General features: G+C 40.5%; 7 protein-coding genes across 11 annotated transcripts; 4 read left to right on the top strand and 3 right to left on the bottom strand.

Annotated features, from left to right (window-relative positions):
* Positions 1-9: 9 nt before the first annotated feature.
* LOC132784891 (laminin subunit beta-1) lies at positions 10-10,502 on the top strand. Of its 2 annotated transcripts, none has more exons than XM_060790797.1 (4): positions 10-357; positions 4,315-4,381; positions 4,442-10,060; positions 10,126-10,502. In XM_060790797.1, the coding sequence occupies exon 3, from the start codon at positions 4,638-4,640 to the stop codon at positions 10,023-10,025; it is 5,388 nt and encodes a 1,795-aa protein (XP_060646780.1). In that variant the 5' UTR covers positions 10-357; positions 4,315-4,381; positions 4,442-4,637; the 3' UTR covers positions 10,026-10,060; positions 10,126-10,502. The 2 variants fall into 2 exon arrangements, with proteins under 2 accessions (XP_060646780.1, XP_060646772.1); XM_060790789.1 differs by having other exon boundaries at positions 4,442-10,065.
* A 1,214-nt stretch (positions 10,503-11,716) lies between these two features.
* LOC132798925 (protein phosphatase 1L) lies at positions 11,717-14,483 on the top strand. The gene is made up of 5 exons (XM_060810956.1): positions 11,717-12,578; positions 12,639-13,206; positions 13,267-13,530; positions 13,625-13,677; positions 13,738-14,483. Exons 1-5 carry the CDS (start codon positions 12,196-12,198, stop codon positions 14,045-14,047), a joined length of 1,578 nt encoding a protein of 525 aa, XP_060666939.1. The 5' UTR covers positions 11,717-12,195; the 3' UTR covers positions 14,048-14,483.
* A 198-nt stretch (positions 14,484-14,681) lies between these two features.
* LOC132798926 (small ribosomal subunit protein RACK1) lies at positions 14,682-16,353 on the bottom strand. Its single transcript, XM_060810958.1, has 3 exons — positions 16,170-16,353; positions 15,814-16,025; positions 14,682-15,436 (listed from the first exon to the last, which is right to left on the bottom strand). Exons 1-3 carry the CDS (start codon positions 16,276-16,278, stop codon positions 14,801-14,803), a joined length of 957 nt encoding a protein of 318 aa, XP_060666941.1. The 5' UTR covers positions 16,279-16,353; the 3' UTR covers positions 14,682-14,800.
* Positions 16,354-16,651: 298 nt separating this feature from the next.
* LOC132798928 (COX assembly mitochondrial protein homolog) lies at positions 16,652-17,284 on the top strand. Its single transcript, XM_060810960.1, has 2 exons — positions 16,652-16,863; positions 16,927-17,284. The coding sequence occupies exons 1-2, from the start codon at positions 16,806-16,808 to the stop codon at positions 17,229-17,231; spliced, it is 363 nt and encodes a 120-aa protein (XP_060666943.1). The 5' UTR covers positions 16,652-16,805; the 3' UTR covers positions 17,232-17,284.
* On the bottom strand, positions 17,218-18,047 carry LOC132798927 (tRNA-splicing endonuclease subunit Sen2). Its single transcript, XM_060810959.1, has 2 exons — positions 17,577-18,047; positions 17,218-17,522 (listed from the first exon to the last, which is right to left on the bottom strand). Exons 1-2 carry the CDS (start codon positions 18,010-18,012, stop codon positions 17,239-17,241), a joined length of 720 nt encoding a protein of 239 aa, XP_060666942.1. The 5' UTR covers positions 18,013-18,047; the 3' UTR covers positions 17,218-17,238.
* Positions 18,048-18,453: 406 nt separating this feature from the next.
* Positions 18,454-24,691, top strand: LOC132798923 (V-type proton ATPase subunit H). 4 transcript variants are annotated; one of them, XM_060810953.1, is made up of 8 exons: positions 18,454-18,597; positions 18,669-18,786; positions 18,908-19,386; positions 21,313-21,528; positions 22,777-22,911; positions 22,978-23,540; positions 23,604-23,717; positions 23,920-24,691. In XM_060810953.1, the coding sequence occupies exons 2-8, from the start codon at positions 18,750-18,752 to the stop codon at positions 23,996-23,998; spliced, it is 1,623 nt and encodes a 540-aa protein (XP_060666936.1). In that variant the 5' UTR covers positions 18,454-18,597; positions 18,669-18,749; the 3' UTR covers positions 23,999-24,691. The 4 variants fall into 4 exon arrangements, with proteins under 4 accessions (XP_060666936.1, XP_060666935.1, XP_060666937.1 ...); XM_060810952.1 differs by lacking the exon at positions 18,454-18,597 and having other exon boundaries at positions 18,604-18,786; XM_060810954.1 differs by lacking the exons at positions 18,454-18,597; positions 23,920-24,691 and adding an exon at positions 23,768-23,895 and having other exon boundaries at positions 18,604-18,786; positions 23,604-23,706.
* A 257-nt stretch (positions 24,692-24,948) lies between these two features.
* Positions 24,949-27,164, bottom strand: LOC132798929 (cytochrome c-2). The gene is made up of 2 exons (XM_060810961.1): positions 27,065-27,164; positions 24,949-25,561 (listed from the first exon to the last, which is right to left on the bottom strand). The coding sequence occupies exon 2, from the start codon at positions 25,520-25,522 to the stop codon at positions 25,196-25,198; it is 327 nt and encodes a 108-aa protein (XP_060666944.1). The 5' UTR covers positions 25,523-25,561; positions 27,065-27,164; the 3' UTR covers positions 24,949-25,195.
* Between the last annotated feature and the right edge of the window lie 275 nt (positions 27,165-27,439).

Genomic DNA, 27,439 nt, shown 5'->3' with positions numbered 1-27,439 from the left:
AGCTCAGTAACGAGAGTGGATCTTTACCGAACGGACGGGTTTTTCGGTGTTGTCCGGAGTTTTTCTTTCGCCGTCTTCTTTCTGATTGTCTTGGAAAATATATCTTCTGTGTTCACAGTGCGATTGTGCATGTGAGTGTGTGTGTGCCGTGTGTTAGTGTGTCTGTGTGTGTGTCTGCTCCCTTCAAGTTTAAAAAAAGAAGTCGAAAAGTGTTTGGCTGCGGCAACACCACAACAACAACAACAATAATAACAACACAGTGTTGGAGTGTTTGTTGTTTTTGTGTATAACAGAAAATGTTTTTTGGAAACTGCGCGAAGTAGCAGCAGCAGCAAAAGGAGCTGTAACCAAAGCATGGTAAGTGAAAAATGTGCATTCACTTAAAGTTTTAGTTTAGTTTAGTCTTTACTCTCATTGAAGTTTCAACTTCTGAACTAAAGAGAGTGCGCAGCTGTTGCGCTGCCACAAACGGACGCGTCGCAGTCGCTGTCGACGCTGCCTGCTGCCTGTTTATCTGTTTTGTCCCGTTTGTTATTACTACTACTTCTACTTCTCTGCATCCGTTGTTTCTCTGTGTGTTAGTTGTTGTTGTGACACTGCATCGCTTTTATCGCTTTGCTGTGATTTTTCATAAAAATGATTTCATTTTGTTGTTACATTAAAAGTTTTGTATTTTATTGTACTGTAAGTGAAGCACATGAATTCTTTTACTTGTGATGTACATGTATTTTATAAGAACATACACATGTGTACATTGTACACTCAGTAACACGATACCTCCTACCCAAATCACATTTGAGAATGCCTTGCATATGCATTTATGTGCGCATTCATAACGACGAGGGCAGCTCGATAAGTTGCATCTCATAAATGCAGTTGCTTAGAGCAAAAAAAACATGTGGTTCATGTTGCTGTGCCTTGATTATCGTAAACACTTTTATTGCATTTCTAAAAATTGCAAATATACAAATTAAAATTTTATTGCTATACTATATAGATTGGCTATTAATCACATTCAAGTAACTTTCCATATATAATATACCATATTCAAAAAATGTTATCGTATTTTTCATACCTAAAGAAAGATTGTTTTTGTAGGAAATCTTAGTCGATGTGATTTTACTCTTGAATTGATTGCCAATTATATATTGTACATATATTTCAAATGGTAGCGTTTGGGTAAATTGTCAATTAATTTCTTTTCAATCACATTAAAAATCAAAAAATGTATTCTTTAGTTAGTTTTCAACAATCTTAATGCCCTTATTTTCATTTATAGGTAGTCTTTGAAGACTTATTTTTTTTAAATTATTAGTTATTATGCTCTGAAAAATACTGTCTAAACTGCCCTCTTGAATACCTATCTCCTCATAATTCTCCGTGTTGTTTGCAGTTTGTCTATGTGTGAGTAGGCAAGGAATAGCAGAGTGCATTATGAATTGCATAGCCAAGCAAATTGTCATACGACGAGGTTACTAATTAAAACATGAGCCAAGCTTAACCCTGGCAACTACTCTAAGATATGTATCCAAAAGATACAACAGCTATCCAGAAGATTCATTTATAGTTACAATTATAGTGTGTATGTGTAATTTTTAGTGCATTTAGTGGGCAGGACTTAGCTCAAGTTCTAATAATAGTCGCATTGCCGCATGCTGCATGATCTCATTCTACTTAGAAAGAGTTCTACATATACCACACATGTTCTCCATAAGCTGCAAAACTGTTCCAGCTGAGGATGTTTGGTCAATTGATAGAATTGAAAATATAAACATGGCAAATGCTAAGAAAACATTGACTGCATACATGAGCAATTTTATGAACTTGCCGATAAATACACGAACATACATGTATGTACATTAAATATATATATATTATATATCTACAAATATTATATGTAGTATATGTATGAGCACATGTCGGAGTGAAGTCAAAATCGTAACGTTGCCTTTTGCTCCACTGCTGCTTCAGTCTTATACCCTTTAAGCCAAAAGCATGAATGGGCTTATGACGCTGTAGCTAATCTTAACTTGGAAATCTTAAGAAATATTTTATGGGAATACTCATTAAAAGGGTAAGAAACTTGTTTTGTAACAGTTACAACTTATTTATAATAACAACTCTTTTTGAGATATAATAAAATGTAAGAAGTATAGCACAAAACTTTCAGAATTTAGAATTTCCAATTTGTTTCTATATTTTACAGTATAAGAAACTTGAAGATCACTTTAAAGAACGCTTTTCATTTTTTTAATGATTTGAATTACTATATCGCACAAAATAAATGTATTTTATTCATTACTTCAAAATAATTAAAATATTTATGACACAAATTATCAACAACATTTAATTATATTAATGATTTTGTTGACACATCCCCAATTCGACAGTTCTAGGGTATTTCTAGCTCGGGCATTTAATTGCTTTGATTTCTCACTTGTTTACCCATACAAATTCATAAACAAACACAAACGCATCTCGGCGTATCTTTGTGCAATTGTGTGTGTGTCTGTGTGGTTGGTAAATTAACGTTTTGTTTAGTTCCTTGCTTATTTGTTTATTTGCCCGTCTCTGTGTTGTCTGTTGTGCTTTTTGTGCGCCCCAAACGAAAATGAAATTAATAAAAGACAAAAAAAAGAACAGAAAAAATAATAAAGTAGAAAAAAGCATAAAAAAGTCTGCAGTAATTAGAACGAGTATAAAGCGGCGTTTTCAGGGTGTTGAGCATTAAATACCCTAGCTAATTTAATTAGAGCATCTAATGAAGTTAAGCTGTCTTCTAAGTGATCTTAACTAGTGGTGAATATTCTCAAAGATACCTTTTATTCTTTTGTAGTATCAATATCATCTTGACTATTTGTGTTAATTTGTTAATTAATTTGTCTGACCAAATCAAATTCACAAAATTTGTGAGTATTAAATTTTCATCAAAGTACAATAATATTAAAATTGGTTTTATTTTCTAAAGATATATTTTATTTATTGGTTGTAATCAATTAACTATTACTACTGAATTAAAAAGTATCTCATATCTTTAATGTCCCACTTTTCTTCACATAATGCATATACCCTTTGAAAAACAATTTTAAAAACCGCCAACACAAACACTCTCATCGTCTGTCCGTATGCACACACAAATAGTAGACAGACACATATGTTGTGTCGACTCGAGTCCCATCTGTGAATGAACTCTTATCGGGCCATGCCGCGCTCGAAATTACGAAATAGCTGGGAAGCCTTCTCTTTCTCCTTCTCAACCTCCTATTCCTTACTTCTATGACAGCTATATAGATCCGAATTCCAAATCCTATCAATGACCACATCTTTTCGGCTCCAATTTCATTTCATTTTTTGTTTTAGAGCTTATCTCTAATTGCTCACAGCTTGTCGCACAGTTTTCATTTGACTTACTTAGTTGCGTGTTTAAAGGAATTGAACTGATAAGAAGCATAGACCCAGATTTGGTTATTCAGTACAGAATCCAAACACACAAACTAACTAACTTAATGTTCTAGTATGAATACCCTGGGAATTAATAGGAGAAGATAAGAATTTCTTTTATTTTTTAAGAAAATAGTTCTATATTTTTAGCAAAGAATACTTACGTATAGATTAAAAGAATTTTCTTATTTAAAGATCAATCTTATTAAAATATATCAAAGAAATCGAAGTGAATATGAATTTCCCACAGGTTTTAATTAGTTAACCCAATTTACAATTAAACATGAAGCATTAAGTGTGCTAACATATGTAGATCACTTTAAAAATACTAATATTATAGTCTCGTTATTTTTTCTGAAGTTTTTTTTTAAGATAAAGATATTATATCTTCGGTTGACCAAATATACTCAACAACTACTACGTATGATCTCATTTAGTACTCAGTCCAGCTCACCCCTTTGAGTACCCATAACTCTTTTAATGTACATATGTTGTTTTATGTTTTATGTGAATGAGACCCGATGCTGTGTCTAAAAATAATCATCATGCCGAGCATTTAGTACTCGACTTAAGGCTGATAAACGTTGAACGCACCAAGCAACAACGGATTAAACTCTGTATATACTACACACATAATTATTTACTTATTTATCGCTCCTAAAGTCGAACTTATGTGGTAGTATATACATCTTCTTTACGGCCTACGCTTCGATTCATTCAAAGAGACTTCAGTTTGTGCGTAAGAATCGTTGGGTAAAGACGTTCCATTGCGGAACGTTTCAAAATCAAATTTGTGTTTTCTATTTTAATTATAGATTGTTGATAAGCAAAGCTCTAACATAATAATAATGTATTTGAATATTTTACTTACAGTTCCACAGAGATTAGCAGCAACATGAGAGTGCCAGCTTGAACAGACGACCAAAAAGTTAGGAACGAAGTGAGTTGGGTTATGAAAATGTGATCCAAGTATAAACATTAATTCCTATCCATTTTGCAGCTAAAGGATCCGTATCCACGTGGTCAACGCCTATCTGTACACACAGTCCATATACGACATTTCTCTCTGTAGAAGGGAAATTGAAAACGAAACGCTGATTATAAATCGGAGCCGGAAGCGCTCTACTGGGACACGACCCCACAAATCGACAGCGAGAGCGCGAGGAGAGAGAGAGAGAGCGTCAGATTAAAGCGAGATGTCGCCGCGCAGCGACGTTATCGCGGTTTTCTTTGTGCTCGCCGTGGTGCTGTGCAGCCAGCTGGCGGCGACACAGCGACCACCACAGTCACCGCAGCACGGACGACGCGATCGTCCCCGCAATCCGCCGCGTCAATATGTCAAGACCCATCCCTGTGAGCGTTCCTCCTGCTATCCGGCGACGGGTAATTTGCTCATTGGACGCGAGAATCGCTTGACGGCCAGTTCGACTTGTGGTCTGCAATCTCCGGAGAGATTCTGCATTCTGTCACATTTGGAGGACAAGAAATGTTTCCTCTGCGACTCGCGCGAAGGAACGCGAAATGATCCGCACAAGAATCATCGTATTGGTCAGATCATATACAAAACGAAGCCAGGCACAAATATTCCCACCTGGTGGCAATCGGAGAATGGCAAGGAGAATGCCACCATTCAATTGGATCTGGAGGCCGAATTCCATTTCACCCATTTGATCATCACCTTTACGACTTTCCGCCCGGCTGCCATGTACATCGAACGCAGTTTCGACTTTGGCGCCACGTGGCATGTGTATCGTTACTTTGCCTACGACTGCGAGGAGTCTTTCCCGGGAGTTCCCACCGTGCTGCACAATATCACCGATGTCATGTGCACCTCGCGCTACTCGTATGTGGAACCTTCGCGCAATGGTGAAGTCATCTTCCGTGTGCTGCCGCCCAACATCAATGTCTCGGATCCGTATGCGGAACATGTGCAGAATCAACTCAAAATGACCAATCTGCGTATTCAGATGACCAAGTTGCACAAGCTCGGTGACAATTTGTTGGACAATCGGTTGGAGAACGAGGAGAAATACTACTACGGTATCTCCAATATGGTGGTGCGTGGTTCCTGCTCCTGTTACGGTCACGCCTCGCAATGTTTGCCACTGGACAATGTCATCACTCAGGACTACGAGATGGTGCACGGACGTTGCGAGTGTACGCACAACACAAAGGGTTTGAATTGCGAGTCTTGCGAGGACTTCTACAATGATTTGCCATGGAAACCGGCGTTTGGCAAGCAGACGAACGCGTGTAAGAAATGCGAATGCAATGGTCATGCGGTTAGCTGTCACTTCGATGAGGCTGTCTTCATTGCTTCGGGTCATGTGTCCGGTGGCTTCTGCGACAACTGTTTGCACAACACCCAGGGTCAGCATTGTGAGGCCTGCATGCCATTCTTCTATCGTGATCCGCTTGAGCCGTTGAGCAGTCCACATGTCTGCAAACCTTGCGATTGTGATCCCAATGGCGCATTGGATGAAGGCATTTGTGATTCGGTCCTTGATCCTGCCGATGTGGCGGGCGCTTGCCATTGCAAGGCTAATGTGAAGGGACGACGATGCGATCAGTGCAAGGATGGCTTCTGGCATCTCAATCCCCTGAATCCCGAGGGCTGCGAGGCTTGCACTTGCAATACGTTGGGCACCGTGAACAACTCTGGTTGCAACATGCATACTGGCGAATGTCGTTGCAAGCGTTTGGTCACCGGCAAGGATTGTAATCAATGCCAACCGGAAACTTTCGGTTTGTCCGAGTCCGAGGATGGCTGCACGCTATGTAACTGCGATCCAGGTGGTTCCTATGACAGCTTCTGTGATGTGCTGACGGGACAATGTCGCTGCCGCTCTCACATGACGGGACGCACTTGCTCGCAGCCCAAGCAGAATTACTTTATACCCTATCTGCCTGTGGTGCACGATGCCGAGGTGTCCGAGATGTGTGTCTCCTATAGCAATAATGCCAACTGCAGCATTGTAACACAGCCAACTGGCAACACCAACAGTCAAGACGAGGACTTTACGGGCATCGGTTACAAGCGTGTGGGCGAGAACTCCCAGATGGTCATCAATTCGGATAATATACCACGCTCCATGCCCTACGATGTGCTTATACGCTATCAGTCCACATCACGTGGCGACTGGGAGGGTGCCTACATTACACTGGTGCGTCCCGACGAAATCGATCCTCAAGGTGAATGTGCCCAGCTTGTGGCGGGACCCGTGACTGAGGCACGCGTGCCATTCACGCTGCCAGAACGCGATCGTCAGGTGGTGGCAATGCATGACGTGTGCCTTGAAGCGGGCAAGGTGTACAAGTTTAGGATCTTCTTTGAGCGCCGACGTAACAACGAGGACAATCCTACGGCCACCATACTGATTGATTCGCTGACGCTGATACCCAAAATCGAAGTGACACCCATTTTCCATGGCTCGCCAATTGCAGACTTGCGTTTGAGAGAATACATCAACAAGAACTGCAACCAGTCGCTGTACGACATTCGCTACAGGGGACAGGCGCCTGAGGTGTGCCGGGATCTTGAGCAGGATGTGAGCAAGTACATTTATGATGGCGCTAGCATGTGTAATTGCAATCCCACCGGTTCGCTGAGCAAGGAATGCGATGCCAATGGCGGCTTTTGTCATTGCAAACCGCATGTTGTGGGCAGACAGTGTGATCAATGTGCTCCCGGCACTTATGGCTTTGGACCCGAGGGTTGCAAGGCTTGCGATTGTAATAGTATTGGCAGCAAGGATAACAATTGTGATCTACTCACCGGACAATGCGCCTGCCATCCCAATACCTATGGCCGGGAGTGTAATCAATGTCAGCCGGGCTATTGGAACTTCCCCGAGTGTCGCGTCTGTGAGTGCAATGGACATGCGGCGCTGTGTGATGCTTTAACCGGACAATGTTTGAACTGCCAGGACTCGACGACTGGTTTCAATTGCGATGCCTGTCTGGATGGGTACTATGGCAATCCTTTGTTTGGCAGCGAGATCGGTTGTCGTGCCTGCCGTTGTCCTGATACCATTGCCAGCGGTATGTCGCATGCCGACAGCTGTTCGCTGGATACACGCAACAACAACATGTTCTGTCATTGCCAGGATGGTTATTCGGGACCCCGTTGCGAGATTTGCGCGGACAACTACTATGGCACACCCGAAGATGGCGGTAGTTGCCAGAAATGCGACTGCAGCAACAACATTGATCCCTACGAAACGGGCAATTGTGATCGTCAGACTGGAGCCTGCGTCAAGTGTTTGTACGACACGACTGGGGATCATTGTGAGCTGTGTCGCGATGGCTTCTTTGGCGATGCTTTGCAGCAGAATTGCCGTCAGTGTGAATGCGATTTCCTGGGTACAAACAAAACGTTGGCACATTGTGATCGTCACACAGGTCAGTGTCCTTGCCTGCCCAATGTGGAGGGCTTACACTGCGGCAAGTGTGCCTTGAACCACTGGAAGATTGGCTCCGGCGAGGGCTGCGAGGCCTGCAATTGTGATGCCATTGGCGCCGTCGAGGAGCAGTGCCATGTCTTCACCGGTCAGTGTCAGTGCAAGGACGGCTTTGGCGGACGTGCGTGCAATCAGTGTCAGGAACATTACTGGGGCAATCCCAATGAGAAGTGCCAGCCGTGTGAGTGCGATCAGTATGGCTCAGCGGACTATCAGTGCGATCGGGAGACAGGTCAATGCATTTGTCACGAAGGCATCGGTGGCTACAAGTGCAACGAGTGTGCACGTGGCTATCTCGGGCAGTTCCCGCACTGTGCACCTTGCGGCGAATGCTTTAACAATTGGGATTTGATCTTGAATGCCTTGGATGAGTCGACACAAGCCACAATTCAGCGTGCCAAGGAGATTAAGCAAGTGGGTGCCACTGGTGCTTACACCGCTGAGTTCAGTGAGCTGGACAAGAAACTGCAACACATTCGCGATCTGCTGCAGAATACCACCGTCAGTTTGCAGGACATCAATCAACTGGATGCGGCAGCCAACGCATTGAAGTTGCAACTCCAAGCGCAACATCAGCGTTTGAGCGAAACGGAATTGAATTTGGATGACATCTACAATTCGTTGAGTTTGTCCGCTGTGGAGCTGGAAGGCTTGCAGAATCATTCACGTCTCGTGCAAAAGCTTTCGAAGGAGCTGAAGGAGAATGGCATTCAATTGCAAGAGTCCAACATTGAAGGTGCACTGAACTTGACACGTCATGCCTATGAGCGTGTGAGCAGCTTGTCCGCCCTGAAGGATGAGGCCAAGGAACTGGCGTCCAATACGGATCGCAATTGCAAACGCGTCGAAACATTGTCGAACAAGATCAAGGATGAAACGGATGCCATTGCCAACAATGACAAAACGATTGCTGAGTATCGCAATGAGTTGAGCATGTTGAGTTCGCAGATTCCAGACTTGAACAACCAAGTTTGCGGCAAGCCAGGAGATCCTTGCGATGCTTTGTGTGGCGGCGCTGGTTGCGGCAAGTGCGGTGGTTCCTTCTCCTGTGAGCATGGTGCCCATGCGCATTCGGGTGAGGCGCTCAAGGTGGCCAAGGACACCGAGGAGGCCATTACTAGCAAAAAGGATGCTGCTGATCAAACAATACGCGCTCTAACGCAAGCCAAGTTGAACGCTTCGGAGGCATATCAGAAGGCCAAGCTTGGTTTTGAGCAATCCGAGCAGTATCTGAATCAAACAAATGATGCCATCAAACTGGCCACCAAATTGATCCGTGATGTCGAAGATTTCCGTCAGAATACAACTGCGTTGCCAAGCGAAAGCAAGCAGCTGGCACAGGATACCTTGCTCCTCGATTTGACGCTGGATCCCAAGGAGATTGATTCGCTGGGCAATAAGATTAATGATGCTGTCAGCTCGCTGAAGAATGTCGAGTCCATAATCTACAAGACGCGACCGGATTTGGAGCGTGTCAATACGCTAAAGTCGCTGGCCAATGAAACGAAAGAGACGGCTGACAAAATACTGGAGACGGCCAATTCAGTAGTGGAGAATTTGGCATCGGCAAGCGTGTCGCAAGGCAAGGCACAGGATGCCATACAGCAGGCGAATAGCAACATTGAGCTCGCTGACAAGGATCTGGAGCAAATCGATCTTGAGACCAAGGAGGCCGAGTCCCCGGCACAGGTCACCGCACAACAGGTGGCTGATTTGGCAACGAAGATGAAGCGTCTAGAGAAGAATATACTGAAGAACGAACTGGACGCCAAAGAGATAACCAAAGAGGCGACGCGTGTCAAGCTCGATGCGGGACGTGCCCGGGAGGAGGCCGGAAATCTGCAGTCCTCGACCAGTGCCACCAATCAAACTTTAACGGATCGTGCCAGTCGCTCGGAGAATGCCCGAGAGCGCGCCAAGCTGTTGCTGCAAAGGGCCTCCAAGCTGACAGTGGACACCAACGAAAAGCTGAGCGAACTGAATGTGATGCAGGAGACGTATCTGCAGAAGAATCAGAAGTTAATCGAGCTGCAGAATGCCGTACAGGATTTGAATGCCAATCTAGACACTTATCTGCATAACATTCAGGAAAATGCCGACCGCTATCGTCAGTGCACCATCTAAAATCAGTGAAGTTAGTAGTTGCACCACCTAAAAAAGTGAGGTTAGTTTTCCAGTGAAAGTGTTTATTTGATTTTAATTAATATACCATTTGTTTTTACAGCTGCCTTCAGCTTTGCTGCTCCAATCATTTATTTTTGCCATATTTCATGAACAAATTTGCGCATCGCAAAACAACGAATTGAAGATCAAGAGCAACCAACTACAATTAAAACAAGAAAAATAAGTGTAACCGTTACGTTTTTTGTCTGTACTCTTAAGCAAACACGAAAACAATGTTAACTCACTGCAAAAATGTTCATTTTTAAATTTACGCCATTTTTTTCTCTATCGAGAGTCGGTGTGTACACACTGAACGTCGTTTTTTTATTTCTACCTTTTAAAAACAACAAAACAAAAACAAAAGCAATATTTTGCGTGTAATGCAAACAACTAAATACAATTACAATTACAAATAAATATAATTACAAAATACTACTTAAAATAGCTCAGAGCATTTGTTTTTATTTTTATTTTACTATTTGCAGAGAGCGGCAGCAGACAGCTTGTCTAACTTGAATGAGAAATGGCAAATGGGAAAATGTTGTCCCTTTCAATTTTGTTTATTTTCGTTTGGTTAGCAATTTGCACTTCGTAAACGTAATGGCAAAGAGCATAATAAATAACACTATATATTATTTGGTTGTTACGTAGTATATTGCAAAATGCTATTTTCCCAATTGGCGGTTTGTCATTTCGTTTTGTTCCACTTCTTCGCAACGTCGCGTGCTGTTCTTATTCTTGTTTTGATCTTTTCGTCCAAATTATTTCATTTCTTCATAAGCAAAATAGTTTTCTGGTATTGTTTTAAAAATGTCTGCAAAGGTAATCATTTGTTAAGTGTTTTCTAAAATGGATAAACGTTATATGCACGCAATGCGTAGCCCAGCAGGTAAAATTTGAATAGTTTACAGACTATTCCTAAACATATTTGTGTACAAAATTAATTAGAGAAGCCCACTACAAAGACCATTTAAGATAAACTTTCATTAAACAAAAAGTTAAAGCTTATAATTAGCGTTATTTTTAAGTTTTTAAAATTCAATATCGAATTAAACATGGCTTCAATTACATGTCATCATTTAACAGCTCTAACAGCAATTTAAGAAGGACATTCCATATTTTTATTGCAATCATTATTAGTTTTTATTTTATTCTGAATTAATTAAAATTATGATTTTTTAAATATTTTTTGTTGCTCATTCTGAATTTATACATTTAATAAATTTAATTGGTAGTTTTTAATAAATAAACAAGGAGTCCCCTTGTGCTAATCACAAAAATAATCGAGCGAGACAATAAATCATCATCAAATCCGTGTTATCGATTATGTCGCAAAATGCAGCACTGGTTTCATTGTCCATATGACATATGCACAATGGCGACATGCTCACAGCTGTACCTCACTAAAGTCAACAAAGGCGTCGATGCATGACAGACAAATAAGGCAAATTTAAATAAGCTTTTGTTACTAAAAATAAAATCTGCTCCTGACATATGGATAAACATGGAATTTCAATTAAAAATCCAAATTATGCACATATACATGTCGGCGTGCATTTGCTGAGCGACTTTAACGAGTGTTCACTGTATTAATACGAACAGATGTCTGTCAGTGCACATGTGTATGTATTTACGCATAGACACACACACACACACGCACACACACACAGATACGTAAATAGACGGATGTTGTTCTTGTTTCTGCTGCTTGTTATTTTCTCATGCAAGCAAGCAACACAGAAAAAGAAGCGAAGCTATTAATAAGAATATTCTGAAATAATATAATGCTACAAGAAGGCGGTCGTCGAATCTGCGCTGCTGTGCAATAATACGTCAAATAATGGGAACGACACCAGGCAGCAGCACCAGTCTATAAGGAAAAAATTAAAAGCCAAAAAAAAAAAACGTAAAAGGGACAGAGAAAAAAAACAGTACGCAGCAAAATTGAAATAAAAGCGAAATTCCGATTTCGAATCAAGTGCGTTGTTGTTGTGCGCTGTGCTGCTTACATATTGAATTAAAAAATCGTCGCAATCAGTTTCACGTTCAGTTGTGACACAAACACACTCACACCAACATCACATAGAACATTTAGTAGTGAGAGTGAGAAAAATCCTTTTGCCCCTTTTCAATGGATGACGAATTGGAAGACAAAATCTTCTATCAAACATACGTATCGCATATGAAAATCCTGTCCAAGTTTGCAGTGGGCTTCTCGTCCATCAACTCACCGTTGGCCTATTTATGGAAACTATGCCGCATCTACGTGCTACGGCCCGAGGTCATATTCTGCGGCATCATTCTGTTTGTCTTGTTGATCTATTTGCAAGCGGTCGATGTATGGAGTCGCAGCATCTTGGGACGCATCCAAGCAACGCTCGGACGTCAAAAGTCGGCGTCATCGCGTGTACTAGAAATGGCGGGCGGCGCCGGGGATCATCAAAGCTGGGAAGAGGTGCGTCAGCAGAGCGCCGCCTTCGCTGTGTTGGGACGTAGACCGCATATGGAAGACAGGTGAGTAAACGATAATTGATTAAACCAAGTAAGCTCCCATATTAAGACTTCTCTTTGTAGGTTCATTATTGAGGAGAACATCAACAACAACACAGCGATTTCGTTCTTTGCTGTCTTCGATGGTCATGGCGGTGAATTTGCTGCGGACTTTGCACGTGATGTGCTGGTAAAGAACATCTACAACAAGATTATTGAGGTGCACAAGCTACTCAAGAGCGATGGCAAAGACGACTTCGCAGGCTACGACAAGAGCCCCTATCTGTCGCGCAAGCAAAGCCGCAAGGATGCCACCAGCAACAAGGAGAATGAACCCGTGGCACGGAAAGATAGTTTGCGTAAGGCGCACAGCACAACTGTTGAGTGCAAACCGGCGAAGACAACAGAGGCTTCAATTGCGGACTTTTATACAGCGCAGCTCAACAGCGCAATGCGTGCCGCAAATGGTGGCAATGCGGCCAAAGAAACGTTTCTCAATAACAACAATAATGCACAAAGTGCGGGCAATGTGCCGCCTCCCAGTTACGAAGCTAAATGCTACATTGAACACGGTCGCATTAATTTTGGCAAGCTAATCACAGACGAAATACTCGCAGCGGATCACAAACTAGTGGAGCAAGCGAAGCAGGCAGTGAGTAAAAGAAATGCAGAGATAGTTTTGTAACCATTTAGTAATCATCTATTTTTGTAGACCAACATTGCGGGCACCACCGCCTTGATGGCCATTGTGCAGGGCAGCAAGTTGATTGTGGCCAATGTGGGCGATTCGCGTGGCGTCATGTTCGATGCACGTGGCATTGCCATACCCTTGTCCTTTGACCACAAGCCGCAGCAGGTGCGTGAACGGAAGCGTATTCACGACGCTGGCGGCTTTATTGCGTTTCGTGGTGTTTGGCGCGTGGCTGGCGTCTTGGCCACGTCACGAGCACTCGGCGATTATCCACTGAAAGATAAGGTAACCCATTCCATTCATTTATTTAAATGGCGTGACGAATGCATATAGTATAAGCTGTAGCTAATCTACTTCATAATCTATCTACTCTATATAGAATCTTGTCATCGCCACACCAGACATTTTGACCTTCGAGCTAAATGATCACAAGTGAGTACACCACACATTTGCCTTGTCCAAGTTAATGAACTTAAATCACGTCATCAACAGGCCCCGTTTTCTGATACTTGCATCGGATGGTCTTTGGGATACGTTTAGCAACGAGGAGGCCTGCAGCTTTGTTCAGGAGCATCTAAAGGAGCCGGACTTCGGTGCCAAGTCTTTGGCCATGGAATCGTATAAGCGCGGCTCCGTCGACAACATCACAGTGCTGATAATTGCCTTTAAAAACGATGTGTATCGCATTGGTGGCAGCAAGTTGTCTGCTGATGCAACTGCTGCAGCTCCAGCTTCAGTGGCCAAGGCGCCAGCGGCGGCGGCTTCTGTTGTGCAGCGATCGAATTCAATCAAAACAAAGTGACAGGTGTTATGGTGGTCCAACAGGTGTTCGCGATTTTGAATAGCAACAAAAAATGAAAAGAAAACGAAAAAAAAACCTCTCTAGACAAAAACATTAAAAAATAATGAAGAGAAGAGAAAAAGTGCCCAAGAATTGCTTTTTTGAAATGACAAATTTGCTGCTTGGTTTCGAATTAGGATTTGTTTATTTATAGCAATTGTTTGTTTTTGTACAAATTTGTTTAGCATTATCACATTTTACCCCCTTACACAAACACTCACTCATATTTAAACACGCATACACTTCCTATACAACAACAAACAACAAAAACATTCATTCATCAAGTTCATAAATATTTATTTAAATTATTTTGTTATGCACTTATATACTATTTGTAAAAGAAAAATATTTCTTTTCTAACTTATGAAACGCGTTTACAAATAAAAACAAAAACTACTCGAAGAACGAAATTGGAATTTGTTTATACAATTTGATCCCATTAAAGGTAAATATTTAAATTTCTACAGCAAATATCGGATTCCACAGAATCATGATAATTAATCGTTCAATAAACAACAATCAATATACAAAGAGCTGCCAATTAAAAGTGGAATATATCCGATATTTAGCGTGCTAAAAGAAAACTATTAGATAATTTATAGAATCGTCGCTTTATTTACGTTTTGTAGCACAATCAAATCACATATTGCGACACGGATTTGAATCATACATGCGATGTCAAAAACTAAATACAAAATTTGCAGCGTCGTCCGTTTAGTGAGCTGATACAGACACTTGCCAGACACGGATGGTGTTGTCAGAGTAGCCAGCGAACAGAGTCTGGCCATCGGTGGACCAGGCCAACGACAGGCACTGGGGCTGCTCGGCCTTGGATGTGGGCGACACAACCTCAGGGCGCAGCTCCTCGACGGTCTTCTTGCATGCCAGATCCCAGATCTTGATCGATGGACCGTAGGCGACGCACAACCAGTAACGGTTGGGCGAGAAGCACAGAGCATTGATAATGTCGTTGTGCTCCAGAGTGTACAGGTTCTTGCCGTCATTCAGATCCCACAGCAGAGCCTTGGAGTCCTTGCCACCTGAGGTGCAGAGAGAACCATCGGGCGAAACGGTGACGGTGTTCAGGTAACCGTTGTGTCCGTGGTGGTTGTTCTTCAACTTGCAGTTGGCCAAGTTCCAGACCTTGACGGTACGATCCCAGCCGCAAGACACAATGATGGGGTTGGAGTGGTTGGGCGAGAAACGCACGCACGATACCCAATCGGTGTGGCCATCCTCCTGGATGGTGAACTTGCACTCAGCCAGAGTGTTCCACAGCTTGATGGTCTTGTCGCGAGAGCCGGAGACGATCTGACGATTGTCAGCGGAGAAGGCAACAGACAACACATCCTGTAAACGAAAACAAACCAATTTGTTATTAGCTAATTGTAAGAATTATGATATTCTTAGTGGGGTGGGAAAATCACATCTGGTAGAAATTTGTGGTTTACTTACGGTAACGCGTTGTGTACGTTAAACTCAGGCGTCGAATCGTAAAGATGTCAACCAGAAATTCTGCCTCGCATAGGCGCAATTATTTTTAAAATATGTATAAATAATACATATATTAATTGGTATTTTGGTGCCAACTAAACTAAGCCTAACCTTACTTTAAAAGAGGATGTGGCACCAATACCTGGGGTTTCGTATTATGGTTCAAATTCGAAATTCTGAAGCACTAACTAAACCAATGCACACTTTTAACAATCTTTGGAAACTTATCCCACCTTGGTGTGTCCCTCGAAACGGCGAGTGGTCTTGCCGGCAGCCAAATCCCACAGGCGCAGAGTCTGATCCCAGGAGCCAGACAGAGCGTAGTTACCATCGGAGGACAGCACAACATCGCTGATGAAGTGGGAGTGTCCGTAGAGACGCTTCTGGGGATAACCGTAGTTGGTATCCTCATCGCGGGTCAATTTCCAGACAATCAAGGTCTTGTCTGCAAATTTATAATACAATTATTAAATACAGCACAATATTTACAAATACATTTGCCGGATGCTGCAGATATTTGGCGATTTTTTAAATCGTCTTGGCTGCAAGCATAACCTCACAAAATGGATGCTAGGGAAAAAATACTTGCCACGGGAAGCCGAGATGATGGTGTCGGGATCCTTGGGGTTGGTGGCGATTTGGGTAACCCAGCCATTGTGGCCGATGAGGGTACCGCGCAATTGCAATGTCTCAGACATGTTTTAAATTATTTTATAAATCGCACTTGGAGAAACACGTCCAAACGCGCTGCAAGCTGGCAGAAAAAGAGGCGGAAGTGCCAGTGTTGTCAAACAAGCACAAACTTCAAAGTTATCGATAGGACACAAGCCAAATATATCGGTACTCAAACAATTCTGCAAGTGCTGGTAGATACCAGCGCACACTGCTTGCAGTATTTGTATTTAGAATTTATTTAATAATTTATATTTTTAACGGCTTAGTTTGAGTAGTAAGACGTATCAATAATTTGAAACCAAAGGTTTCTAGATGTAGTAGAAAATTACGGATACAATTAATTTAAATATATACCAAAAGAAATATCGATGTATCGATATACTATATATATATATCGCTATACCTCTAATGCGATTGTGTAGGAGTGTATTATTATTGTGCAATTGGCGATTTGTTTTGCATATAAGTTTTAAATTAAACTCGGACTTGACAGTTAAAATTTGAATAGCTAACAAACAGCGTAGACTTGTAAAATTATAATACACACAATATGAGCCTAGATCAACAACAGAGTGCCGTGCCTAATCCCCGCAATCCACACGGGCTTGGTGGGTTTTAAACCAACTAATGAAACGCTGATATAATCAACACTTTTCACCGGTGATTTGCAGGTGATCCAAATGACACAACGCTGCGCAAGGTAGAGCGTGAGGTGCTAATACCCAAGATCATGCGAGATAGAGCACGCGCCGAGCTCTGCACACAGGAAGTCGCCGATTTTGAGGAATGCTGCAAAGCGAGCAGCATCTTCATGGTGGCCACATGTCGCAAACAGAATTCAGCGCTTATGGATTGCCTGTCGCGTTGGTATCAGAATGAAGCCTTTAAGGAGGAATGCCGTGTCATCTATTTAAAAGAGCGTTCCGAATATCGCAGCACCGGAATACCGAAAAAGCATCGCGTGGAGAAGATATAGTGTATTATTATTGTTTTTGTTTACTTTGCACAAAAGATGTGTAGTTAAAGCGACGTATCACAGTCTCTTCAATGGTCAGGGCTGAGAGCGTTTCTCTTGTGACTAACAGTGGATTAAACTCTTGTGTTTGTTTGACGTTGATCAGCAGAACATCCTTGTCTGAGGTCTCAGCAACACGCTGCACGCCTTTTAGATTCTTAGCCACAAAATGAGAGCTGTTATCATTGGAGGGATTTTGTACAATTACTAAGAAACTGGCATGAAAATGACTTGGGCCTTGTTTGTAAATTACTGCAAAAGTGGGAAAATTAAACAAAGTATTTGTGTAGAAGTTTCGTTACTCACAAAAGTCACCGCCAAACTTGATGCCACTCTTAATGATCCAGTTCTTTGCCTTTAAATACAAATAAGCAGCCAGTTTGTACACAAACTGGGTGTCATATTCAAGAGCTACTTGAAGAAATCCCGTCCAGCTCAGCGTGTTGCCAGCCAAGTCTCTAATCTCTAGCGCCTCCAAGAAGTAGGCCAACAAACAAGCCTCCTCGAGTCCCAGGAGCAGGGTCTCTTGGAGATTCCCCGAGTTGGGGCCTCCTCGAGACATGCTGCCCTTGCCATATCCACCATTGTCGTGCAAGCTTGCAATTGATGCCTGCTCAGTGTTTACCACTTCTACAGCAAGTCCATTAAAGATTCCTTTATACTCACAAATTGGGAAGGCTGCAAGTTTATTGAAGTTGTGAAAACTTTTTCGCTTTCGTTTAAAATGAGCTTTGAATTCCATTGCTTTGTTTAGCCTAGAGGTGGAAAAACATCGATTGCAATTATTAAAATGAACGTTATAATACCGATGGTTTATACTAAAAAACAGAAACCCTCTCAGGGTTGCCAAAAAGTACAAAAAGACGTTGTATTTTATATAGCTAGTTAAATAATTGTTTATTTAAAAAATCCAGATGTTGGTTAAATCATTTTTTACATTAATGTGACCTTCTCCCACTAAGTGTAATAAAATTTCCATTAAAAATAGATTTTCCTGCGAAGGCATTTAAGATTTGAATTATTTGCAAAAAAGCCATATCAATCAGCTCTTTGACAGCCTTACTAAATAATTCTAATTTGACTAATGCAAAAACCCTAGCAAGCCTCATTAAATAAAATTAACTGCTAATAAGGAATACATATATTTTTTTTTCTTGTGCCACATTTTTGTAACTGCGATAAACATATACTTTTAAATACTATATTTACAATAACAATCTGCCATTCACCACGCAACGCGACAACACCTGACATGCAGCAGCAAGTGGCAACCTTTTGTTGCGGCGAAAACGGCGAATAAGTCACAAGACCAGTCAGCTGAATTTCGGTGCTGTCGCATTACTGTGTGAAAAGACACTCGTAATTTTCTAATATACTATTTGCTTTTCCCCTCCATAGATATTTTTGCTAAAAACTATTTTGTGTGCAAACTGCGCGCAACATTCGAACATAGCAAACAGCAAATAAACAGCCAGCAAAATGACTACAGCACTTTATTTGCCCGAGGAAAACATTGGTAAGCGAAAACAGAATGAAGAACATCTGACCTCTGTGTGCGTGTGTGTGAAAAATCGAAGCACCCCCCTCATAAAAAAAGAATGTCTTTTGTTCATTTGCATTCCTTTTGCATATTTCAGATATGATTGCTGCCACTTCGGTGTTGCAGCAACAAGCAGCCGATATTCGCACGCGCACCATCAACTGGGCATCGTACATGCAATCCCAGATGATCAGCCAAGAGGATTATCAAGCGATTAGTGCATTGGATAAATCACGTGCCGCCTATTTGACTCAGAACTCCACACAGGTGGTGAAGACCCTGTTGAATCTGGTGTCGCATCTGTCCAAGGACTCGACCATTCAGTATATTCTTGTCCTGCTCGACGACCTGCTGCAGGAGGATCGCTCCCGTGTCGATCTTTTCCACGAAACCTCTGGCAAGCTGAAGCAATGCGTCTGGGGACCATTCTTGAATCTGTTGAACCGTCAGGATGGCTTCATTGTCAACATGTCGTCGCGTATTTTGGCCAAGTTCGCCTGCTGGGGCCATGAGACGATGCCCAAGTCGGATCTGAACTTCTACTTGCAGTTCCTTAAGGATCAGTTGGCCACCAATGTAAGTACAAAGTACCTAGTGCTGTTTGTCCTCTTTTCCTCTCTCGAAACGATTCCAATTGCATGCTTATGTTGTACATATGAATCTCAGGTCTCAATGACAGATTCTTTGAGAGGGATCTTTATACGCAGTGTACATAGCATGCAGCACGATATATTTTATATAGAGTTAGGCATGTTGATATTGGATTAAGATATATGTTTAATCTGTAAACGTTACGGAATAAAACAAACTTTGTCTCTGTATCGAGTGATGTATTCTTATCTTAAGATTTGAATATTACATTGATATGTGTAATCCATAAACTAATTTAAAAAAGTTTAAGATTTGTTTCTAAATATCAACATACCTACCATGGAATTATTTTACTGAACATGGATGCACTTAAAGCATGTTGTCTGTTTGCATTTTAACATAATTTGTAAATATGATGGAATCGTGCACTACCAATTTATGCACTTTAGTTTCTGATATACATAGATTGATATCTCATTTGAGTCTTATTTTGTATAATTTATACGTCTTGCATAATAGCATAAAAGTTATTATTCTTATATTACTTCATTGACAGTATATTTATTGATTTTTTTATAAAAGTTAATTTATATCTATAATAATTAGAATTGATATTAGATAAGCATTTTGTCTTGATGTATAAAGATATCAATCTTATCTTAAACCTGAAAATAACATTTATTTTGATAGTATTTTCTCTATTTATAATACTTTACTCGAACTGTCATGGGATTGATAATTCAAATTTTCATTTTAGTTTAATATTTTCAAATCACATAATTGATTGGATAAATAATTATATGCTAGGTGTCGAATATAAATAATATATATTCCATAGTTTCCCAATTTGTTATTAATGTACCCTGAAATATTATTTTTTTTTTGCATTCTAGAAAGTTATAGTTTACTTTATTTTCTAATTTTGATCAAACTTTAACTTTTTCTGCAACGATTCTTTATCTTTTGATTTATCAAAATTATACTAAACGATAATTAAAACAAAATGTTGAGCTATTTGTTACTAATTTGTTGTCGAGTTTTAAAGTAATAATTTTCAATTTTAATAATTTTTAACTACGTTCTTTAACCAGCACGCTTTGCTAGTTTTGCTTGCTTTTTTATATTAATTTCAACTTACACACTTCTCCTAATAATAACTCAAAACCGATAATAATTAATTGAAGCGCGAAAACTCTAAAAATGAGCCGTAAGAAAAAAACTATGGTTATGACAGGCAAAAGACAACAATGATTGATTGATTGTTTGATTGAGAATGATTGCAAAAATAGTTTGCCTGTCTGCAGCCCTAGTTGAAATCAAAAGATTGTCATTAAATTACACGCACCAAGAGAAATTCGAAATCAATTCGTATCAATGATGTTCGTATAACCGTTGTTTTGCGAATACTCAAAATTCTAAATATGTAAATCACCGCACCGCACCGCACCACCGCATTACCCCCACTTTGAGGTGGGGAACCACAATAAAAATAAATCACAAAACAAACTATATATTAGAGATAAATGAATAAATATTTTAAATAATCATTACGTTATCCGATTTATATATGTTCTACGTGAAGTCTGAAAATCCGTTGCACATTATGTGAATTACATTTTTATGTACTCTTCTTTTTTTTTGTTGTTTTTATTTATAATACAAATTACAATTTACAATCCAAATATATTCCCCCCAACAAACAACGATACAAAATGTCCAAAAAATTGATAAAAAAAAACCAAAAATGAACCACAACACGCATCGTATATTACTCTACCGTATATAACTCCGATCACGATCACGATCCGATCACGATCACGGTAATGAACGATCGATCACTGCGGATGCTGAACATTTCTCCACGCACCACACAATTGACCAAACCCAACCAAACCAATTGACTGTCTTTAGAGCACTGCCTATTTGCAAGAGATGGCCCAGCTGGCCAAGCGGGCGCAAACGATCATTGTGCACTCGCATGGGCAGCATGGTAAAGATCATCACGGCAACCAGTACAGTCCCAGCGTGGCGATGTTGCAGCAACGCCACGATCTGGCCAATGAAACCTACCGTGACTTTGGCAACTCCTCGTCCGATCAGCAGCAGGATGGCAAATGTGTTATACCGGTATTCCATCAAAATATGCAGCCCACACACAAAACTCTCTCAATCTCTCACTCACCCACCCACCCAACAAACAAACTCCACTCGCAAAACACAAACAAAAAGAAACTCAATACTCAATAACTCCAAAACAAACACACACACCCGACAAACTCAAACACACACACATACATATATATACAATATATCACACACTATAATTTGTGCGAGTTGTCAACGTTATAATCACGATCGTGATGTGTGTATTTAACTTTTATGCTCCTCATTATATAAGTCACCCCAGTTTCGCCTTGTATTCATTTTAACAAGTGCTAATAACTGATGTCTAAGTAAGATAAAAGTCCGATAACTGAATTCTTCCTTTCCAAAAGATGCAGCTTTTTCCACACAGCTTTTTTTCGCAAAAGATTTGAGCTCTAAATGCATTATAATGTTTTCTACATTTAATGAAACTGATACAATATACTTTTTTTTATAATATATGAAATTATTTAGCAACGTTAACGAAACTCTCCTATCCAAAGGATGTAGCTTATTCCGCACAGTGGAATTGCAATATTTTTTTAACAATTTTTTTTTTCCTTCCTGATTAGACTCATTTTTTTTAATAAATGAATTTCAAAATTAATGTTTATAAAATGAAAGATCTCTGTGTGTCTGTTTCGAGCGCGTGTGTGTGTGTGCGTTAATCAATAGTTTAATTGTTTACTAACCCCACTAAATATCATCAGAGCTGATTTGAAAGCAAATAAATGGAAGCATCGACGCTGTGTTACAATATGTGGTAAAGGTAAAGGTAAAAGGTAAACGGTGACGGTGTGAACGTAAAACACGATCCAAAAAAAGAACATACTACAAAAATAATTTAACTTCAATACTTACTCTGGAGGGCACTGCAACTGCAATTCGTATCCTATTTTGATCTACACTCTTTTTTTCGTGGTTAATTAGAGCACTCCTTCTCCACTGTAATTTCTCTATCTATTTTTTCACTATCTTCTTTCTCTCTTTATCAATGTAGTTTAGTTGTAGTCACTGTAACTGTTGTGTTGCTGTTGTTTGTAGACGCATAGACCGAGCAACAATTAGTTGGTATAATTAGAAATCAAAAACAACCCAAAAGAATTACAAAAAAAAAAAAAACTGCAAAGCAAAATGTCATAACTAACTCGCTACTAAAACATAAAGCCTGCCAAACATCCGTGAGTTGCATTATGGGATCACACTAATAGTATCTTTTGGTATCCACAGAACAACGAATACATTCAATCGGTGGCACGTTGCCTGCAGATGATGCTGCGTGTGGATGAATATCGCTTTGCGTTCGTCAGCGTCGATGGCATTAGTACGTTGATCCGCATTCTGTCGACTCGCGTCAACTTCCAGGTGAGTTTGAAATTGAAATGTGTAAATTGCTTTGGTATCAATTTAAATTCGATTTCTTATTCATAGGTGCAATATCAGCTCATCTTCTGCCTGTGGGTGCTCACCTTCAATCCCTTGTTGGCCGCCAAGATGAACAAGTTCAGTGTTATCCCCATTTTGGCCGATATCCTGAGCGATTGTGCCAAGGAGAAGGTGACACGCATCATTCTGGCCGTGTTCCGCAATCTGATCGAGAAACCCGAAGACTCTTCGGTGGCCAAGGATCATTGCATTGCCATGGTCCAGTGCAAGGTGTTGAAGCAGCTCTCAATTTTGGAGCAGCGTCGCTTCGACGACGAGGACATCACCGCCGATGTCGAGTACTTGAGCGAGAAGCTGCAGAACTCTGTGCAGGATCTTAGCTCGTTCGATGAGTATGCCACCGAGGTGCGCAGCGGACGTCTCGAATGGTCGCCGGTGCACAAATCGGCCAAATTCTGGCGTGAGAATGCTCAGCGTTTGAATGAGAAGAACTACGAGCTGTTGCGCATTCTGGTGCATCTGCTGGAGACCTCAAAGGATGCGATCATTCTGTCCGTTGCCTGCTTCGATATCGGAGAGTATGTGCGTCATTATCCCCGCGGCAAGCAGTAAGTTCTCATCATCAACTCTTTGGCTACTTTTTATTTACTTCTATTGTTTTTCCTTTGCAGCGTTTTGGAGCAATTGGGTGGCAAACAGATTGTCATGCAGCACTTGGGTCATGAGGATCCCAATGTGCGTTACGAGGCTCTGCTCGCTGTCCAGAAGCTGATGGTACACAACTGGTTAGTATGGCATTGGAAATACTTCTACTCATTGCTCCTGTATGCCTCAGGTGCCGCTCGATACGCACACGCGTGTCTATACGAATCCCAATTCCAATTCCGAGGCCATTCAGAGTTGAGGCTATCAAAATTTGTGTGCAAAGCATTTTGAAAGTGAAATTAAATTTGCTGTGCTTTTCTTTTTCTTCTTTTTCTCAAAAAGGGAATATCTCGGCAAACAGCTGGAGAAGGAGAACGAGACCCAAAAACAAGGAGCTGCACCGATTGCTGGCAAGGCTTAAGTCCTTTAAAGGCTGTACCGCCCCTCGCCCCCAAAAACAAAAAAACACCGCACAGCTACCATGTACAACCGTTAGCCAAGGTCGCCAGCCGCCTGAAAAACTTAACACTAACAATAAAAAGTTGCGGGGACGTGTCATTATCGTTAGTTCCGTTTCTGCCTACTCCCCCCGTCTCCTTCCACGCCCATTTATTATTATCGTTTTCTTCTTCTTGTTACCATTTAAGCGCATGTGTTTTTTTCCTAATGTTTAAACTAAGTTCTTAAACAAGTCCGTAGAATGTTGAATGAAACGAAAAACAAACTTTTCAGATTGCTCCTCTTTTGTTGGCATTCCGAAAAAAATTCAAGTAGAAAAACAAATTAAAATCAAAGATACATAAAAGAATCACAGAGAGATATTTTAAAAAAGAGAGAGCGCGATCGATCAGCCAAATGAGAAAGAATACATATAAAAAGAAAATGCTATATTATTGTCTTACGTTTTTGTTATTATTGTTTATATATATATGTGCTATGCGCAGCTGTACAGAGTTTGTCTCACGATTTTTACAAGAAAGTCTATAGAAAATTTGTATTATATATTCGCATCGCCGCACATGTAAAACCTATCAAGTATTTCTTTTTTCTTAAAGCAAAATATATGAAAACAAAACAAACATTAAAATAAAATGCAATATTTAATTAAATGTTATTAAGAGTCTTTGCGAAAATCATTCAAACTTGAATCACGACTAAATAATGCATTCAACTGTTATTCAAATGTATAAAACAAATATACATACATATTATAATACATGTAAATGAAACAATAAATATTACTATTTAATGTTTTTGAAAGTAATGTGCATCTGTTTTGAATTTGCGGGTAATCCCCTCGTAAAAGAAGCTTTGAAAGCTTTCTCAGCGCTTTTCGAAAGCTTCTTCCCTTTGAAATAATAAGACCTTCAATTGGTTTTTGTGGTTTTTTGTTATTTAATTATTTTGTTGTTCATCTCGTGGTCGTTACACTTTTTAAAATAAAATTAAATAATGTAATTGTCCTATTTAAACTTTATAATTAACATAATTGTAGTTTCTGTATTTTTCTCTTGCTTTTTATATATGTATGTATTATGTAGATTGTTTTGTTTGTTGTTGTTGTGGTAATATCGACCGTAATACAGAATTATCCTGTTTGCTAAGGTGGTGTCTAGATTTACTTGGTGGCCGATTTCAGATAGGCAATCAGATCCCCGCGCTCATTGGGCTTCTTCAGACCGGCGAAGATCATCTTGGTGCCGGGGATGTATTTCTTGGGGTTCTCCAGGTACTCGAACAGTGTGTCCTCGTTCCAGGTGATACCCTTAGCCTTGTTGGCATCTGTGTAGGCGAAGCCGGGCGCCTGGCCGGTCTTGCGACCGATCAGACCATGCAGGTTGGGGCCGACCTTGTGCTTGCCACCGGCCTCAACGGTGTGGCACTGTGCGCAACGCTGCACGAACAGCTTCTTGCCCTTCTCAACATCACCAGCTGGAACGCCCATTATTAAAGTTGTATTTGTGATGTGTTAACACCGACTCGACTGATTGCCATGAAAATGAGATAAGAAATCGTAGAGAAAAAAATCAACAATTAGCTAAAAGCGTTACATAAACAAATGCATCACACTTTATTTGTATTATGATGTTTGCTAGCGTGAGCAATTTTTTTTTGTATTTTATCAACAAAAAATTATTTCTAATTTCCTCGTACTACTGATAAGCGAGTAAGTAACGGTGGCATGTGCCAACCCATTAGTAGTGCAGCTGAAGCGATTTCTGTTATCTAATGCTTCGAGTTTACCGTTACACTACACTTCGCCCGTCTGCTCAGAGTTCATTCATCGCTTCAGACAACGGCAAACAACGTCACACATTCATACGATTTGGTCACATGTTGGCGCTCTCGCCACTCACACACACTCATACACTTACCATCTCCAACAACGTAACGTAAGATTTTTTGTTCGCTGCCGCACAGCAACAGGCAAAAAATTCCATACAAATGTTCCCCTTCCCTCTCTATCTGACTCAGGGTCTTTGTCGCGGTCAGCATAAAAACGGCTGAGCGCGGCTTACGTTATGACTAACTTGCATTGCGTGTGCAATGTTATTCGAACTTGAACGTCAGAAATTGCATGTGACATTGTTGTAAAGTGTAAATCACATTCTCTCCCACACTCTCTTAAAGAGAGTGCGTTTTTAGAGAGCGAAATTATATAAAAGCGACAATGTTCGCTTGCTGTGGCGGCCTTGCTGCGACCACTTTTATTTCTACAAAAATTGCATTGGAAGTGGGCCAGCATCTTATGCAGCTGTATGCGTGTGTGTCTGTGTAACTATCAATGGGTGCGAATGCGTGAGTGTGAGAGGGAGGTGAAATTGGGCCAATGTTCTTGTGAAAGCTTCACATTGCTTACATAATCAACGACCTGCTTTTTTTTTGGTCTGCAAAAAACGGAAAATGGTTATGGGAAGTGCACAACTTGTCTAACAACCACGTGGCGCGCGAATTAAAATTCTTCAGAAAACGAGCCATTTTTTCTCTACAGCAAATAAGCGGGAGTGAGATAGCATATGATCGTACTTTTTTTTTGGCGTTGGTTGCTTGCTCATGTAATCGGACTTGCGCTCTTTTCAATGTCAATGTGGCAGGGTGTTTACGTATATGATTATTTATAAACTAAATTATTGTGTGGATCATGCAAGATCAGATGAGTAACAATTAGCAGCCAACTTTTGCACCTTTCATAACACACACATACTTTGCATCAGTTTCCTATATGTACATACACATATAGAGGGATACACACACACACTATCATCCACCTTCACACGTTTATGTAACGCAAACAACCCCCAAAAAATAAATTTGCGCACGTTTTTTTTGTATTTACACTGAACAATCACTAGTTATATAAAATAGAGCCCAAGGTACAAACGATAAAGCTATCTATTCACTTTTTAATACACTTAATCAATATTTCAGGGATTTTGCACACATCTGAATATTTACGTCATTGCTGAACACCCGCTATACTACTTACATTGAACACAAACCGTCGTTTACTGCGAACAGTTAGCTAGCGAATGAGACAACAGATGCCAATTGGTGTATCATATTGTGTTCTTAGCCTATCGTTATCGTCAGTCATTTATCGATACATTATCCAGTCGAATATTCTAATTAGCTGTTGGGCAACAATATTACGGGTCGTCGAATGTTCACAATATTTGAGAATTATTTTAAATCCAACTTTTGCTGTAGAATGTATTTACTATAAACTTTCTATAAATTTTTTTTTATAATAGTCAGCTGTAGTGAAATCATATACAAATATGCATATCGCAATTACAAGACATTAGTCGTATTCCCTTAAATTTTAAAAGTGCGGCATGCAACCTAAAGTAATCGATATTTA

Source organism: Drosophila nasuta, chromosome 2L, assembly GCF_023558535.2.
Source record: "Drosophila nasuta strain 15112-1781.00 chromosome 2L, ASM2355853v1, whole genome shotgun sequence".
Taxonomy (NCBI): domain Eukaryota; kingdom Metazoa; phylum Arthropoda; class Insecta; order Diptera; family Drosophilidae; genus Drosophila; species Drosophila nasuta.
Note: the sequence above shows the minus strand (reverse complement) of the source record. Positions and strands in the feature narration are given on the sequence as shown.